Source organism: Pipra filicauda, unplaced genomic scaffold, assembly GCF_003945595.2.
Source record: "Pipra filicauda isolate LSUMZ 115617 unplaced genomic scaffold, ASM394559v2 scaffold70_size2993248_pilon, whole genome shotgun sequence".
In the NCBI taxonomy this organism is placed as follows: Eukaryota; Metazoa; Chordata; class Aves; order Passeriformes; family Pipridae; genus Pipra; species Pipra filicauda.
The window spans coordinates 1,821,238-1,832,855 of NW_024104876.1; the positions used below are offsets into that span (position 1 = coordinate 1,821,238).

The 11,618-nt window shown below is 51.4% G+C and overlaps 1 protein-coding gene across 2 annotated transcripts in view; it reads left to right on the forward strand.

Annotated features, from left to right (window-relative positions):
- PCSK6 (proprotein convertase subtilisin/kexin type 6) overlaps positions 1–11,618 on the forward strand; it is a 47,156-nt gene that overhangs the window by 14,998 nt on the left and 20,540 nt on the right. For both annotated transcript variants that reach the window (XM_039389168.1, XM_027714828.2), the window contains 5 exons: positions 2,805–2,909; positions 7,520–7,630; positions 8,252–8,395; positions 8,985–9,061; positions 9,737–9,825. In XM_039389168.1, coding sequence (XP_039245102.1) covers positions 2,898–2,909; positions 7,520–7,630; positions 8,252–8,395; positions 8,985–9,061; positions 9,737–9,825 — 433 coding nt within the window. In that variant the 5' untranslated portion in view covers positions 2,805–2,897. The remainder of the gene's footprint in view (positions 1–2,804; positions 2,910–7,519; positions 7,631–8,251; positions 8,396–8,984; positions 9,062–9,736; positions 9,826–11,618) is intronic.

The following is an 11,618-nucleotide window of genomic DNA, read 5'->3' on the forward strand; positions in this document are numbered from 1 at the left end:
ACTTCTATTTGAGTGAAGCAAACAACTCAACAAAAGAAGCAGCTCTTACAGCCCCGAACGCCTGCTCATTCCTCCCCGCCGGGCTTTGTTGGCGGCTGTGCCGGGCGAGCCGGGACAGGCCTGGCCGAGGGCGCTGTGAGGGCTGAGCGTGGCCGGGGCCCTGGGCAGCCGCTGCCCGGGGGTGGTGATGAGCCTGTTCCCATCCTGGGTGCAGGGTTTATGCGGATTTTTCCTCGTGTGGTGTCCAACGCTAAGTTTTAGGAGGGCTGGCACATCCTCAGCAGTCCCACCTGCAGTGCAGGAGGTGGATGGGATTCGTTCTGGGTTGGACTTAGAGCTTTCCTGGATTCCTGTTGTCTGGGAGATGCTGGAACTTGCAGCTCTGGGCTTGATCTTTAGTGGGCTGAATACGTCCGTGACCATCTGAGAATTCCTGAAGTTCAGCGGCTTGAGCCCTTGTCCATGATGGGAATGGGTGGTGTCCCCAGGAGGGGAGTGCTTGCAGCCTTCCTAACTGAAAACATCCTCCTGGAAGACACCAGTGCAGCTGCACTTCACAGAGATGGGATGGTTTGGGAAAGCTGCTGGAGGGCTTGCACTGCAGAGCCCTCACTGAGCTGACTCACCATGTGGAGAACAAATACTTTTCCATTTAAAAAAATGGCATTTTTAAATTCTCCTTAGAATACCTTGGGTGGAATGGGGCCCCTGGAGGCCACTGGGACCAACCTCTGCTCAGTCTTTCAAGTTAGACCTAGCACAAGAAGGTTTTTCTTATTTTTTCCCTCTGTAAATCCCAGGAGGATAAAGAACCTGGGGCACAGGGTGCTTTCCCTGCTGCTCTGGCCATGTATCCCCAGAGCCTGTGATGGGGTCATTGCCCTCCCTGTCCTCTTGCTGATTTGCATCACATGGTAATTTTGTGTTTATTTGCAAAAAGGAAGGAAGAAATCTTTCGCTTAGGAAGGAATTGTTTACTCTGGGCATGGTGAGGCCCTGGCACAGGTTGCCCAGAGAAGCTGTGGCTGCCCCATCTCTGGAAGTGTCCAGGGCCAGGTTGGAGATGATCTTTAAGGTCTCTTCCAACCCAAGCCATTCCAGGATTCTATGGAAAGCCCTGTGCTTTCATTTCCAGGCAAAGTGAGCAAGAGACAAGGTGGCCTTGCTCAAGGTTTCTCCAAAACATGGAGAAGCTGAAGCATTCTCCTTCCCTTTCCTAAGTATGAGTGGGTTTGATGAATGGGTTTTAAAAGGCGAAAGCAGATTGTGATGAGCAGCTGCTTTATGGGGATGTTAAAGAAAGTGCCCAGCTCTGCTGTAATGCAAAGAATACAAGGGGAGGGGGGAAGGGGGAACAGGGAGAGTTTAAATAAACTCAAGTGGAAATAAATTACAAAAATCACACCAACAGCAGTAAAGTTGGTGAAATGACAATCTGGCATAAAAGGCAGAGCAAGACTAATTAAATATTTAATGCCTGTAAGAGGCACTGGCACATCCCAAGGTATCAAGTGTGATAAAGATGTAAGTAGTTGTCATCTGCTTTAGCGTCTGATCTGGACAAACCTGTTTGCTCCCCCCTGCCCTGTTGCAGCCAGTCCTGGTCTGGCCTCAGGAATGTCACCCTGGCCCCTGGGTCACACATGGCCTTAAAGATGTCACCTCAGCTTCTGGGCCACAGATGTCTTCTTGTAGCATGGATCTTCCTGGTCCTGCGAGCCAGACACAAGGAATGTCACTGGATCCCAGCATCCAGCTCCTGACATGGGACGTGGTTTGAGATTTTTTTGTGTGGGTTTTGGGGTTTTTTTTCTTTTTTTAGAAAAAAAAAAAGAAGAAAACCAACCTCAGGCAAAAGGGAATTTATAGCATTGTCCCAATTTGTGCCCAAATTGTGTGATCTGGGAGCTGCATACCAGTGAGTGCAGCTTTTGAATCATTCCCATCCCTCTGGCTGCGAATCCCCACGGGATGTTTCACATGAGGTGCCTGCCTGAGATCCCTGACTCATTGCATAGCCCCAGGACTTTATCTGTGCTTTTGGGATGAAAAAAGAGGAGTTGTGGTGTCTCCAGATGCCAGGATGAGAGGGCCGGAGGCAGCACAGCCACCCTGGGGCTTGGCAGGGTGGTATGGCTGGCACTGTGTTTCCCTGCAATTGCTGCTGTCCCTGACTCCAGACTGAGCACATTTATATCCCACGCTTCCCAGGAACATCCCAGGGCTATCAGGGATCCCATCACCTCTCCTTATGGGCTGTTCCTGCTGCCAGGGCGAAGCCGGAGCGTCGGGTGGGGAAGGCAGGAGGATGAGGCACAGCTCCCCTGGCTCCACCGCAGCTGCTGAGCTCATTTTTAGCTCATTATTTCTGCTTGGGAGCTGATGAAAGGCAGTTTGCAAAGATGCATTTAATGGGTGAAAATTCATAAAAATGTTTTCCGGGCTCTGTTGTGCCGGTGCAGCGTCCGACCACCAACGCTGTTTGCCGCAGCGGTGGCACCGGGGTCCGTGCCAGCATCCTGAATGCCCCCTGCACCCCAGGAGCTCTGTGTGAGTGAGGGACTTGGGGTTCAGGGCACGGTGGCACCGGGGTTTGTGCCAGCATCCTGAATACTACCCTGAACCCCAGGAGCTCTGTGTGAGTGAAGGATTTGGGGTGCAAGGCATGGCTGCACTGATGCACAGAGGGACGCTGCCAGTACCAAAATGGGGGGCAACCACGGGAAAACACACTTTTAAAAAAAAAACAAAACAAAACACAAACCCAAACGAACTCTTTTTTTTTTTTTTTTTTTTTTTTTCAGATTGGAAGCTTAGAAAACTACTACCACTTTCACCACAGCAGGACGTTTAAGCGCTCGACGCTGAGCAGCCGGGGACCGCACAACTTCCTCCGCATGGACCCCAAGGTACGGGGCTGGGCAGCCCGGGGTCCCCTGACCTCTGTGGGGATGGGGGTGCCTGCTTCCCCCTGGAGGAGCCTGTTGACTTGACATGGGTCAAGTGTGAGCCGAAGCATCTTGGGATGACTTGTTATCCCTGAACCACGGCCCTGCGCATGCACGGGGTGACTCATTGGACATGGGGACGGAGAGCGGTGAAAAATACTTAAAAGTGACTAAACACTAACATCTGCCTGAAAGCCAGGGAGAAGAAAAGGGGGAAAAAGCTTTCCAGGATAGAAAGGCTGTTGCATGCTCAGGGTGTTGATCCAGTTGCCACAACACTTGCTGCCTCAATGGTTGCTATGTGTGAAATCCTTGGCAATAGCTCTGCATTGCTTTTTCCTAGAGCAAGCATCCAAAGGGATTTTCAGTGCAGCTGAATTGACAAAAGTAATGGGGAAGGGGGGGAAGAATGCAAGGAGGGACCTGGATGAGCTGGGCTTGGGGTGGTGGGGAAGGGCTGGGGCTCTACCTTGGCTCTTCTCCTCCCCCAGCTCACCCAAGCCCTGTGAGATGGGACTTCTGCAGAGCAGGGAAGGGTTAATGGTGGGGAGGGTCTTCTTTCTTTTGGAGAGGGGAACATAAACGCAGAAAAAGCCATTTTGGTGAAGGTACCCATGCTCTAGCAAGCTGCTAGTGCTCGCACCGATGCCTGGGGATGCTCCCAACCACCCTTGGGATGCTCTTTCCCGAGGCATCTCCAACCCACTCTGCACCACATGTCCCATCCACATCTCCCCAGGTGCTCAGAGCAACCCTGCCCTTCCCAGCCAGCCAGCTTTCTGGGGAAATTTGCTGTTAAATATTTGGACAAGGTCTGTTGCACAGTTCTGAGGAGGTGCACGCGTGGCTGCGCTGCTGGCGGGGAAACCTCAGCGAGGGGAGCTGGTGCCCTGGAAGTGTGCTGGGCTTTAATTAAAGCTGTTCGCCCTCGGGGAGGTGCACAGGCATCCCAGCAAACCGAGGATTCGGCTCTGCATGTGAAATACCTCCATTTAAATGAGTCTGGTTATAATGCAAACTAAATCAATTGGCTTTTAGTCATATTAACATTTACCTTACCTTGCTCTATGGGCTGCAAGCTGGATCAATTAGCTCCTGTTCTCTTAATCCTTCCTTATCAGTTTAAGACCTGTTGGCATGTCTTGTCTCTCCCCCTTTCCCATGTACATTTGCAAATCCTCTTGGAGATGCATTTGGATGGCACCAGCTTAGCATGCATGCAGGAAAACCTCACCTTGAGGCAGGAGGACAGGAGCTGGAATAGGGAAGATGGAAACAGATCTTGCAGAAATCCCGAAGAACCAGCCCATCCAGTTGTTTGCAGATGTTGGGTGGTTCCTGCCTTCCAGGGGCTATTGTTTCCAGAGCTGTTATTTATGTTTGCTGTGGGGGTCGGTGGCACAAGGACCCACAGCCAAGCTCTCCCCCCAGAGGAGGAGTCTGGGAGAGGGGAAACCCAGCACACACAGGGCAGCACCTGGCAACCTGGTCCTTGTGGGGCCACGCTGCTGCACAGCTCCCCTCTTGTCCCAAGAGACCCTGCAGCTGCTTTGTTTGGGGCTGATATGAGCCAAGTGATGTGGCAGGTCATGGAAAGGGAGGAGGAACATGGCAAATCCAGCAATTTTGGGGGCAGGTCGTAGCAGTGAGAGTAAGAAGTGTGGAGGGAGAGTGGGATGCAGAGTTGGGTCACACCATGCTGTGCCACCCCTCTTAGGGCTCCACTTGCAGCTCTTGTTGCCCTAGACTTTCCTGGCTCTCTGGGGTGCTCCTGCTGTTACGTGCAGGGCTTGAACCTCCAGCTCACTGCTTCAGTCTCTTTAATCCACATCAGAGGATGCCATGGCCTCAGTCCCTGTCCCTCTGGCCACGCACCGTGGCAAAATCAACTTCACCTTAATTATCTGTGCCATGCCATGGCAAACATATGCTGGAACCAACTTGTTTATCCTGGATCTCTGCTTTAACTCACGCACATCCACTGGTATAAGTCAAGCAATCACTTTTCTGGAGCTGGAAAGGGAGTTGCACCCTCACCCTTGCTGGTTATCGTGTTTGGTGGAGCCACCCAGGCTGGCTGGGTTGGGGCATCACCTGCTGAAAATCTCACAGTGAGGGGGAACACATAAAACTGCTGCTCTGTTTGCAGGAAGGGCGAAGGGTTCAGCTCAGTGATACCTGAGCTGCCTCATGGGGTCCTTTGGTGCCTCTCACAGTTACCTCCTTACTGCTAATTGTACCTCAAGGTGCTCCAAGAGAGCTGGAGAGGGACTTTGGACAAGGGCCTGGATTGACAGGACAGGGGGGAATGGCTTCCCACTGCCAGAGGGCAGGGTTAGATAGGATATTGTGGAGGAATTGTTCCCCATCAGAGTGGTGAGGCCCTGGCACAGGTTGCCCAGAGAAGCTGTGCAACCCCTGAAGCTGTGCCCCATCCCTGGAAGTGTCCAGGGCCAGGTTGGACGGGGCTTGGAGCAATTTCGTCTAGTGGAAGGTGTCCTTGCCCATGGCAGGGGATTGAAATGAGAAGAGCTTTAAGGTTCCCTCCCGACCCAAAGTAGTCTACGATTCTGTGATAATTAGGGTTTGCAGAGGTAGAACAGGGACCCCTGGGTCTCAGGACTGTAATACCTTGGGCTAGTGGTAAAAAGACTTTCAGTTTTTTAAATTTCCAAGAAGCTTTTCCCTCACCCTGGATTAACAATAGATGTTGATCCGAGTTTCACAAGCCACAGGAGCTGTTGCAGGGATGCCCCAGGCTCCTTCCTGCTTGCCTGTTTTCCCATGCCAGCCACATTGATTTATCAACTCCCCCTTGAAATCAATGCCCTTAAACTGCTGATTTCTCCATGTCCACACACACTGACTCCAGGCTGGCAGCACTGGGGCTGATCTGGAGCATGTTTGAGATGAAGACATCCCCACAGGGCATCACAGCTCCTGGTAAAAACCCCGCAAAATCCCATATCTTCCCATCATTCCTGCATCCAGCAAAGCTGCAGGGAAAGGCAGTAGCTGTGGCTTGGACAATGAGACCCATGGTAATGCTGCCAGGGAGTGGTGCTTTAAGGAAAAAACCCATAACCTCTATTTAATGTATTTTTATTTTTTTTTTAACTAGACCATGAAGTGGTATTTTTACTTCCAGTGCTTAAATCCATCACAGTACAAGCAAAGCAGTGCTCTGTCGTCAACCAAGGCAGCGTGGAAACTCATTTTTCTATGATATATATTTTTTTTTCCTTTCAACAGCGTTTTTTTCTTTAAAATATATATGTGTTTAAAACCCAAGCTGTAGGCTGGAAGCTGTCGGGTTCTGACACGCAGAGCTCCCAGTCCACCTCCATCCTAGGTACAAAGCTATAAACTGTGCAAGAACTCTGTTCAGCTGACAGTTATACATAAATGAGCCCAACAAAAGTTGTGTTTTGGATTTTGATTCTTTTTTGTTACCAACCCTTAGTCACAACAATAGAGACATCCCCATGAGCAGCTCCCAGAAGACCCAGAGCCGTCAGGAAGAAAGTGCCCAGCGAGGAGGGATGTGCCACAGAGCCCTCCCAGCTCATCAGCTGGTGCCTCTGTTCTCTCCCCAACATGGACACCTCTAAAGATTTGGTCTATAAATTATTTTGATAATCTCTTTTCACTAAACTTGGGCTTTACCTTCATGCTGAAGGCAGGAAAGCCCTTTTTTGTGGGGAATAAAAGGTTTGGGGGGGTTAATGCATGCCAGGGATGGGATGTGACTGCTCCCAGATCAGCACCGTAGGCAGCTCCCACCACAGCAAACACCAGCATTTCCCAATCCTGGCCTTCTCTGGATCATTTCTTGTTTGATCTCTTTGCATGTCATGCCCTGCTGAAAAGCAAACAAATGTCAGAGTGATCGGCTCCAAGGCCACCTCGCCCTTAGCCAGTGCCAAAAACACTTCTCTGGAGCTGGCCATGCCCCCCAGATCTGCCGTGGCTGTGTATGGCCATCACACATTTTTGGGAAACGTGTGTTGTCCTTGGGTTAATCCCCCAATTTTATTATTTTGTCAGGAGGAACGAGCTCAAAGGATGAGCAGCCCTGGAGCCAGGTGGCAAAGTCTCAAGGCTGAGCTGCTGCCTCCCAGCCGGAAGGATCAGCCCAAAGACTAAGCCAAGCACCCGAGCCTTCTCCAAAACTTTGACTAAACACTGAAATATGTTGTCTGTCTCCAGCAGGACTCCAGCATGTGCTTCTGTGCTTTGTGAAGCCAGGGGGTTTAGGCTGCACTCAGAGGCGACGTTATTTATGCTCGAGGGTTTTGCTGCACCGGGAGAGGAATCTGGTCCCTGGCTCAGAGACCACAAAGAGCTGAGCTCACTCTGTCTGTCTGTCCATCCATTCTTTTCCTTCCAAATGGACCTGCTATCTCCACAGCAGCTCTGGCCAAGGAGATGAGGGTTTGCCAGAGCATAGGGTGATGCTGGGATGGGTCCAGGCTGTGGCTGGCGTCATTTCTGCATCCCGTATCCCATTTCAATGGGCAATTCCGGGCTCTGTGCCCAAGGCTGATGCTGACCCATGTCTCTGCTTGCAGGTGGACTGGCTGCAGCAGCAGGAGGTGAAGCGGAGGGTGAAGAGGCAGGTCCGAGGGGAGCCACACGCTCTGCCCTTCAACGACCCGGTGTGGCCCAACATGTGGTACCTGGTGGGTATTTCCCCGCAGGGACCCCTCTGCCTTATGGGGGGCTCCTGTATTTTGAAGCAAATGCATCATCAATCTTTGTTCAGCCCAGCCAGTCATGACATACCTTGATATCAGCAAATGTGCTTGGCAGGAGGATTTTAAAATTGTGGACTAATGCACGTGAGAGTCCAATTTGAAGTGTTGCACCCTCGTTAGCAGCCCCTCATCATGGGCTGTGCAGCAAAGGCTTGGGAGCAGCACCACTGCATTTTACCCATCCCAGAGCTGCAGCCATCTATTTGTAATATCATTTTTCTCCTGCCTGCGTCATCGATCTGTTTTTGACAGGGAAATTCATTGAAAATTAAGGGCGGAAAGGAAACGAGCTCTTCAAAACCCAAGAGCCCACAGTATTTGAAATGGAAGAGGAAAAGAATAATAGGGAGATAGCATTGCCTGGATTAACTGCTGCTGGATGGGTTTGATCTGTGGAGTAAAGTTATAACAAATCTACGAGTTATATGGCAGGGGGTGGGTTGTAAATATATTTTCTGGTTGATTAAATGGGCTCCCAGCCTGGCTGTTTGCTTAGATGGGCTGGAATGGGGTTGCAGCATTTTGCAGCTGTGTTTGTGTCTGTAGCACTGCGGCGATAAAAACAGTCGGTGCAGGTCAGAGATGAACATCTTGTCAGCCTGGCAGAGGGGCTACACGGGCAAGAACGTGGTGGTCACCATCCTGGATGACGGCATAGAGAGGAACCACCCCGACCTCCTGCAGAACTACGTGAGCTGGGGGATGGACGGGCTGGGGTGAACGGGCTGCGGCTGATCCTCGCCACAAGTTGATTTATGGAGAATTTCAATGTATAAACACAGCTGAAGTCTGTGCATTGGCATATTTAGAGGAAAAGTTTTTTGGTTTTGTTGTTTTTGTTTTTTTTTTGTTTTTTTTTGAGAAAGCTTGAGATGTTTTTAAGAAGGAAATGAGGTTTTTAGATAAGAAGGTTTGGGGGAAACTCCCTTTGCAGCTGCCTGGGAAGCAGCCGCCTCCCTCTGCTCACCAGGGCAGAGCCAAAAACCTGCATGAACGTGCTCAGCCCCAGCTCAAAAACCAAATGGCCACAGTGGAGAGAAGGGGGGTGCTGGACCCAGCAAGATTTGGGGTTCAGAGGAGCAGTTCCTGAGGTAACAGGATGTTTCCCCTGGGAAACATGCAGTACTGCAGCCTAAAACTATTTATCCTGAGGAAACAGTCAGAAACTAAGGGGAAAATGTCGTTTCCTGCCCTGCTTGGCTCTGTTGGCCACCACTCCAGCTGCTGGCCACCACAACCACCTGGTAAGCTGAATCTAATGGTGGCAACATATTTTCAGGATCCTCTTGCGAGCTACGACGTCAATGGGAACGACCACGACCCGACTCCGCGCTACGATGCCAGCAATGAGAATAAGTACGTGATGCTAATTGCCATGGGGCTGGGGTCTGTGGGGTCCTGGGAGGCTGGGTGTCCCCACTGGGATGTCTTCCAGGTCTGTGGCCTTTCCCCATCCCCAGTGCTGCAAAGAAGGCTGCATTATGGGCTTTGCACAGTCATTGTGTTTAATGCAAGTCCAGCCAATTGCTAGTGGACCCTTGGGCCATCAAACTACAGCACTGTTGGGGGTTCCTTGCCCTGGCTGGGGATTAAACCACATGAAGTCAGGATGGGTGGCTGAGATGGCAAGCCTTGGACACACATTTTGGGCTTCAAATAAATAAAAAATAAAAGTGGGATGGGTACATGTGGAAAGGAAACAGGAGTCCAAAGAGGAGATTTTATCAAGGTGCAAGATGCAAAGAGGAAATTGCATTTAGGTGCAAAATGCAAAGAAGCAAGTCGCATTGAGGTGTAAAATGCAAACAACAGATTGGATTTAGGTACAAAACGCAAACAGCAAATTGCTTTTGGCATTAGTTTCTTGCACCCTCCAACACTTGCTGTGGGCTTTGGGTAAGGACTCTTCATCTCCTGGGGCACTTTCTTCTGCCGCTTTGGCCTCAGGGCTGGTTTTGGGGTGCTGGTTGGGGGTTGGCTGGAGGGACCCTTTGCCATGGACGTCAGCTGATGGGGGATTTCTCTTTGCAGACATGGCACTCGCTGCGCGGGGGAGGTGGCGGCGGCGGCGAACAACTCGTACTGCATCGTGGGCATCGCCTACAACGCCCGCATCGGAGGTGAGGCTGCACCTCTGCACTCCCCTGCCCTTCACTGTCCCCCCGGGGCACTGTGGCCACCCTAGCCACACTGATGGGCTCCCGGGGTGGGTGGTGGGAGGCTGTTCCCCCAAATACTGCCAGGAGAGTCTCCTCCTTGATGCCTCAGCTGCAGGGAACTCCAGGGGTGTTGGGGGAGGATGGGTGATATGGCATGCAAGGGACCCTGGCTCTGCGTATTTTGGGGTGGAAACTTTCTGCTTGGGCTGCATCCTTGCTGTGAGGGTGCACGTGGATTGAGGATGTGGTGATTTTACCCCCAAAAGTCCATAACTGCTCTCGGGGGGTCTGTCCTTGGAGTGGCTGTGTTTGCTGTACTCCATGGTACTGGTTAAGCTTCAGAGCTGAAGTCACTCATTTGTGGGGTCAATATCTGCAGATGAGCTGCTTGGAGTGGGGGGTTCTGGGGAGACCCCCAAAATACTCTCATGGGCAAAACACCAGGGAGGTGTGGGGCTGGAGCTGTGTGTAGGGCAGGCACTTTTGCACAGTCCTACAAATAACAGAATGTGCGGGAAGCAAATGAATCTTTATCACCAGATTGGATCCTGGTGGTAATTAGCATCTCAGAGTTCATTTGCATTAGCTGAGCTGGTTTGACCTGGGGCAGTCCTGGCCAACCCAATGAGTATAACACCCCTGGGGAGATGAGGGTCTTAGTGGGGGTGGGAGTGCAGTGTCCCATCTACCTGGCTGGTGGGACCATGCAGGGGACAAATACCTGGAGCTGGGTCCTCGCCCTGGGGGCTTCAGCCCTATCCCTGGCATGGCTGTAACAGGAGAGGGGTTTTTACTGCAGCCCCTCCTACCAGCCCAGCACTGGGAGAATTGACTATTGGGAGCGTGGACCCAAGCACCATGGGTTGGATTTGGGACTTAATTACTTCTCTTGTCTTATTCATCCTGGCTGTGTAAGAAACAGCTTTTGTTAGGGTTGTGTCTGCATGGGACCAGTGCCCACAGGGATCCTGCTCCTGGCCAACCACCTCCAGTGATTGCCTGTGTGGGGAAAGTCCCCAAAAGGGAAGAAATAACCCCACAGAGGGTGAATGGGGGGACTGGCAGGGGCACATCAGCCCATCCCATCTTTCTGCCTCCTGCACATGTGATGGCTTCTTGCTTCTTAGAAGTTTCTTGCCCCTAAAAACCCACCTCCAAGTGCAGACTAAGCAGCAGCTGAGCAAGGCAAAGCTCCTGGTGGGGTTTAGTGCAGTTTGGGATCCTGCAGGATTAGGCCATTCCCTTCCTGCTCCTTTTCAAGCCCATTTCTCTGCAGCTGCTGGTGGAGACGAGCTTTAGTTGTTGACTTTATGATGACCTATGGGTCTCATTTTAATTTGCTCCCTTTAATGAGTGCCTTGCCCCAGAGGTGTGCTGGGGAGGTGTTGAGTGAGACAAGGCACCTGGCAGAGGGCTGGGGGCTTCCCACAACATCAACAGGCAAAGGGGAAAAATACAGTCTGAGCCAGATGAAGTTTGGGATCATGGAGGAAAACACGTTATAGCTGCACCAAGAGTGATTCTAGATGGATTACACAAATAAAGCAGCGATTAATGAGCACAACTTGTTGGGGAAGCCTATTTGTCACACTTGGAGAGCTCCCATCTAATTTTACTGGCTGCTCTTCAGCACCCTTGCGTTGCTTTTCATTTGCTCTGGGCAAAACACATCACTGCTCAAGCAAAGGGCTCCTGCCATTCGTCCTCCTTTTCCCTCTCCTCGAGCGCTCACTTTGGAGGTTGGTATTGCTCCC